Raw genomic sequence first — 6271 nt, 5'->3', positions numbered from 1 at the left:
AGAGAGAGAGAGACTTGTGAAACATGAAAACATTTAAAAACAATCCTGAACAATTTTGTACTTCTGTGCCACTTAATACAAACTCAGTATTGTATATAACATAACCATCTCAGCAAAGTCACCATGTAAAAAAAGGACAAATACACAGAGACTGCTTAGTTTTCAATGTATATTGTTTTTCCCCTATCAAAAACAATAAATAAGCCATAATAAATATATAATTTGAAACAATGTCAAATGGTGTATCAAGAATGAGTGATTTAATTTCCAGAAGTCTTAATACCAAACGCAGAGCCTACAGGGTTCCCAGCAGCATTGAAAAGTCAAAGAAAGAGGTCTCCGCACAACTCTGTTTTTGTTGCTTGTACAGTATAATGATATCCTGAAGTATTTTTGTCCTACCTGTAACACAAAACTAATTCAATTTAAGCAAGTAAAGGCACACAGCTCCATGCTACAGGAGGTGAAATACATTTATCGTGCATTTTAGGACTCTGCTGTTGACAAAATGTCAAATTTATGAGGAGACTGCAGAGCTGACTTTGTGTTTGAGTCCAGAGGGTTTGACTTCACATTCAGCCACTTCAGCGATGGCATGTCAGACAACTTCTCCAGTGGTACTTCTGTAGAGGAAAATTTAAAAGACAAAAAGACTGAGATGTGTAAATATGTACCTTTCTCACAAAGAGGATACATTAACAATTCTTTTTTACCAGTAAGGCTATTTCCCTGAAGATCAATACGCTCCAGTGTGGCTATTTCAGTAAGCTTATCAGGGAAGATGGAGAATTTGTTATTAGCCAGGTTGATGCTGGTCAGATGCTTCATTTCCGACACAGAATCGGGCAGTTTGGTGAGCACATTTCCTTGCAGGTCCAGTTCTGCAAGGTATTTCAAGACACGAGTAAATCGAAGGGTCACTTAGCTGTTTTTCCCATCAGAGCACGAAGACATTCTGTCAACGTTTGTGAGGTGAATAGCATGTGAGATTAACAGTATACTAAAGCACAAGCTTTTAAAAAATTAAATAATTAATTTAAAAAAATACATCATTTACCTCTGAGCTGAGTGAAAGTTGTAAAGAACTTGCTAGAAACGACCTTCATCTCATTGTCAGCCAATGTGATAACTCGGATGTTTTCTGTGACAGTCCTCAGGACTTTGAACACACCGTCTGGGAAAGAAGCTAGCATGCATTTTGACAGGTCTGCGGAGAAGAAGAAGAACATAGTTATAAAATAATCAAACATTAACACAGTGTAAATCTATAATTACTCTGATAATTACACATGATTACTTACTATTCTTATTAATACATTCTGGCATTTCAAGTTATGTAGCAGTCAACTTTAAGCCTATGTCGCCACCTGCTGGTACTATCTCTGACAACAAATTCATTTATATGCTCTGAACAAAGATTAAGTGAGAGACAAAGGAAAGAATATGTTAAAGTGTATCTTACCCACACTATCTTTTCCCTCCTCTACAGTAGCATTAATCCTCCGGGCCACTTTTGCAACAGCCTCAGCCATTTTTCTGCTTTAACTTTTCCTAAGAGACATAATGCAACATTACACATACCTCCACATATAAATGATAAGATGATAAAATAGTAACTACACTATCAGTCAAAGCTGCTGCCCATGCTGACATCCCACTGAAGTCAGCACAACACAGTCGACGCCTGTTTTAAATTTAGCCACAGGCTAAAAATGAACCTTCTAAGGCTAAATCTCATTAAAGATTGCTAGCACTGATAAATGTCACACTTTAGTTGTTTAACGTGGACACACTCCAAATTTTTGTGCACTTTTGGTTTTAAGTACATTAAGGCAATTTCTAACAGAATTTAATGTAAAGACCTGAGCTGCAAGTGTATTAACAGCACAAAGTCAGATGGATTCATATTCTTCTTCATATTCTTTTCTAGCTTAATAAACTTAGTACTGGCACAATATTAAGGTCTTAGTTCTTTGCTTATCTACATCTACATTCTGAACTGGTTGAGTTTTTATAACTAGTTATGTTTGTTTAGCACTAATTCCTACTCAAAAAAAATGATCAGAAAAAAAATAGCTCTTCTCATATATTGTACTTTCAAGTACTCCACTGATGAATATATTTGACATGACAAGAGTTTTTTGTTTTGTTCCAGTATTCACAATTTTGAATAAACAGATTAGAAATTAATATAAACGAAAGACAGCTCAGGTTAAACAGTTGACTTGTCTTCTTCTTTTGACTGTTTTATGGGTTGACACAGTGGATCATCTGCCTCTATCTCACCCTACTTCTTGCATCCTTCTCTGTCACACAAACTCTCTGCATGCCATTTTTCCACTACATTCATAAATCTTCTCTGTGGTCTTTCTCTTTTACTCCTGCCTGGCAGCTCCACATTCAGGTATCCCTACCATCTTATAAACCTTTCCTTTCACTCTTGCGGCTATCCTTCTGTCACACACCCCCCCTAACACTGGTCTCCACCCACACCATCAAGCTGCCCTTGCTTTTCAGCTCTCTTGTCCACTGCCTGTTCTGTTGCTTTGTTTGGTTTACCACAGGTATTTAAAGTCATCTATGTTTACTACCTTTACAGGTTCGCTGTTACACCCGTCTCTCTCTCACATGTGAAATCTGTCTTTCTTCTATTGACTTTCATTTCTCTTCTCTCGAGTGCATATCTCCACCTCTAAACAATCCCTTCCAAGTGCTCCCTGCTCTCACTACAGACCAAAATTTCGTCTGCGAACATCAAAGTCCAAGGAGACTCCTGCCTGACATCACCTGTCAGCCTGTCCATTACCACTGTAAACAAGAATGAGGCTCAGAACCGATCCCTGATGAATCACACCTCTGCCTTTAACCCATCTCTCACTTCTGTCACACCTCACCACTGTCTTGTTGTCCTCATACATGTCCTACACCAACCTAACATACTTCTCCATCACTCCTGACTTCCTCTTAAGACTACCACAGTTCCTTTCTTGGCACTCTATCATATGCTTTCTCCAGATCTAGAAAAAGACACAGTGCCGTTCTTTAAATAAAAAAAAAAATAATAATAATAATTTGAAACTATCTGGTAATTTGTGGTAAATTAAAGACAACTCATAAAACATTTGTTACATTGAATTACAGAGTGTTTGAGAGAAATTCAACTTTTGCCTTTGCCCATTATTAAAACCCATTAAGTCCTCAAAGTGGAAATAGTAACATAAAACCCCAGAAACGCTGCTTCGGTTGAGCCTTCACGAAGATCGCTTTTCACTTCTGGTTAACCATAAAGCTAGTAAATAAAGCATGTATGCTAACATAAAAATCTTTAGACTTACTTCAGACCTACACCACCAGACTAATATAAATTCACCGGTTGACAGACATATAGATATGCTCTGTGTCATTGAAGCTATACAAAAAAGTCACTTACCTCAACTAAAAGCCTGCTAGTGTTACCAAAACGTGCAGCTGCCGGTGTTAGCTAACTTAGCTTCAGCTTCTCAACCCACCAGGCAAGTTTAATGAGTGTGTATTTTTAACCAGGGGAGAGGCTGGCTGGCTCACCTCTTTGCTGCTGCGCTATTTTTTTCGGTCAGTACGATACGTTAGCATCACCTCATATAACAATGCAAAAGCAAGTTAATGCTTAGCTTCGGTTAGGAAAACATGAGCTTCGGTTAGCTTGCTAGCTAACATAAGTGATATTCACGAGCGTCAGTCCTGCGCTTTGAAATTGCAGAACACGAAAATTTAAAATATAAAACAAAAGAAATAGCGTCATACACGAATTCCATGAGTAATAAGGCGCAGATACCACAACTAAATAACTTAAACCATCTTTAAAATTTATTGAACACGTATAAAAGATTTTTTTAAAAATAGTTGCTGGTTAATTCAACTATAATTAAATAGTTAACCACATCTGCCTGAGTGGAAACTGACATTACGAAGTTAAATGTTGTCTTACCTCTGAGTCCTGGTCAGCTATTGCCAGTCTGACCTCTGCCATAGTCATGAATCTGGCAAGTTCCTGGTTAGTCAGTATTTTTTCAAAGGATTTGAATACAATGAGCTCTATTGCGTTAGAAGAATAGAACCTAGTTTAGCATTGTTACAACAAACTGCAACTTTAGAGTGTTGGCTGGATATACCTTTTACAATGCTATATTTTGAATGTAAGAGGAATTTGGCAGTCACTTACTGTAGATGACTGAAACAGCTAGAAAAGTCTACCTATTTTGAGTGTGAGTGCTTTTGTGAAACACAGTTCACACACAATCCTGTTGCTAAACATAAGCTTCACCATGCTATTTGTCATGAAACTGTAGCATCTTAAAAACCAAATACACCACATAATTTTAAACCAACATAGCAAAATACATATTAAGGGTGCAACATGTACATATATGTAATTTTATTTTAATATTTACAATAATATAACAATATAAATAGCCATTATAACAATATACACAAATGGCAGTCGACAATAAAACTGTGCTGAAATATTAATCAACATTACCATAAATTTTTACAATTATAACAATTGATAATTTAAAGTGAATGAACTTCAGTTTGTGACAATAGGTGAACCCAATTTTTGAGTTCACATTTTGGTACATCTCAAAATGCAACTATTCTTACAAACCAAAGCCTACATCACACATCAAAATGTTGTCTTCGTGCAACGCTCCGACACAGCCTTGCAGTGCTTTCTTCCTTCTGTATAAATGTTTTATTTTATTTTATTTTATTTTATTTTATTTTATTTTATTTTATTTTGTTTTATTTTATTTTATTTTATTTTATTTTATTTTATTTTCAGAAATTACTTGGTTCTGTCAAAATTTCTGTACAGTGTTAAGCCTGCTCTGCAGCTGGTTTTAGCTTTCACTGGCACCCGCACTGATCCACAATCATATCCTCGTGGTGTCGAAGGAGCATCTCTCCATTTTCATAGTACAACATGCTCAGTGGGCTCATTTTGGTTGGTGCACAGCAGGGTGAGGCCACTCTGTCAGGGTGGAAATGCTTCAGGAGACTCTGGAAAAAGAAAGAGAGAGGCTTTAGGCCAATTGTAGATAACTGCAGTTCTTTAAAGAAATATAGTAATAGCGTTATCCTATCTTAGCTTACTGACATACTGACCCACTTACTGTCATCTGATATTTGCTATTCTGCTTTTCACTTCATTTAGTAAGTTGAACATTTCTGTTCATTTAAGCTATTTGTTATATGTTTTGTTGTGTTTAACGTAACATTTTGAACCACTTTAAACCACAGACGTTCTGATAAAAAATGATATCTTGTTTTACCCTTTTTCATAGTGTGGAAAAGGAGTACTAACAGATTTGTTATGATGAAACGCTTCAAATCCTCACGTTTTACTAACTTAGCAAAACAAAAAATAATAAAACAATTATTATAGCCCTGCAACAGACTGGCAACCTGTCCAGGGTGTACCCTGCCTCTCGCCCTAAGACAGCTGGAATAAGCTCCAATGAATGAATGAACAAATGTAAAAAAACAAAACAAAAAAAACACACACAAAAAAAAAACTAGTAACTACGATTCATATTTGCATAGTGTTTCAAGTATTTGAGATACTTGTTTTGTCATTTTGAAAGTAATTGACAACACTTTTGGGTAGAAAAACACAGGAATAATTTCCTTTTTTTAATATATAGTTTACCATTACTGTTCTCTACTGTTTGTGAACCCCCTTAGAGAGGCCCTCCACCCTTTTTCTTCAGTCCTAACTGGTGTCAAGTTAACATTGTTAAGACATCCATCAGACAGCCACCACCACACACTTGACCAGTATGTAGTGCATTTTCACAATGATATGTCTCTGATCTAACACATTACTGTAGCTAAATGTCTCAATTTTTTCTTTTTAGTGAACAAAAAACATTATTACATTATTACTTACATAATACATTACATTACATAATTAGATAAACATTATTTGACTCAAGAGCCACTGAGGACTTCCGGTAAATTGAGTTAAGTGGTATTTTTGCTTGCCTGCAGATTTTTCATAGTTGTTATCATTTTTGATCACGTAAAGTTTATTTTATTACATATTAGTCTGAAGTACTGTTTCCATAAGTTGTACTTTAGTGGTTTAGCTACAGTTCAGCCGCTTCCATTGTGAAGTAATTGGTATTTTTATTAGATAGATAGATAGATAGATAGATAGATAGATAGATAGATAGATAGATAGATAGATAGATAGATAGATAGATAGATAGATAGATAGATAGATAGATAG

General features: G+C 35.8%; 2 protein-coding genes across 4 annotated transcripts in view; both read right to left on the bottom strand.

The window, feature by feature from the left end:
• Positions 1-155: 155 nt before the first annotated feature.
• Positions 156-4088, bottom strand: lrrc20 (leucine rich repeat containing 20). 3 transcript variants are annotated; one of them, XM_005919571.3, is made up of 5 exons: positions 3968-4088; positions 1463-1551; positions 1058-1207; positions 714-881; positions 156-623 (listed from the first exon to the last, which is right to left on the bottom strand). In XM_005919571.3, exons 2-5 carry the CDS (start codon positions 1530-1532, stop codon positions 487-489), a joined length of 525 nt encoding a protein of 174 aa, XP_005919633.1. In that variant the 5' UTR covers positions 1533-1551; positions 3968-4088; the 3' UTR covers positions 156-486. The 3 variants fall into 3 exon arrangements, with proteins under 3 accessions (XP_005919633.1, XP_005919634.1, XP_005919632.1); XM_005919572.2 differs by lacking the exon at positions 3968-4088 and adding an exon at positions 3565-3929; XM_005919570.3 differs by lacking the exon at positions 3968-4088 and adding an exon at positions 3431-3926.
• Positions 4089-4471: 383 nt separating this feature from the next.
• The window catches only part of ndr2 (nodal-related 2), a 5079-nt gene continuing 3279 nt past the window's right edge, over positions 4472-6271 (bottom strand). The window contains exon 3 of the mRNA XM_005919573.2: positions 4472-5040. Within this exon, the coding sequence (XP_005919635.1) occupies positions 4888-5040 (153 nt within the window). The 3' untranslated portion in view covers positions 4472-4887. The remainder of the gene's footprint in view (positions 5041-6271) is intronic.

The sequence above is a fragment of the Haplochromis burtoni genome, unplaced genomic scaffold, assembly GCF_018398535.1.
Source record: "Haplochromis burtoni strain Fernald_Lab_line unplaced genomic scaffold, NCSU_Asbu1 Contig_37, whole genome shotgun sequence".
Lineage (NCBI taxonomy): Eukaryota > Metazoa > Chordata > Actinopteri > Cichliformes > Cichlidae > Haplochromis > Haplochromis burtoni.
The sequence above is the reverse complement of the archived record's forward strand: the minus strand, read 5'-3'. Positions and strand labels throughout refer to the sequence as shown.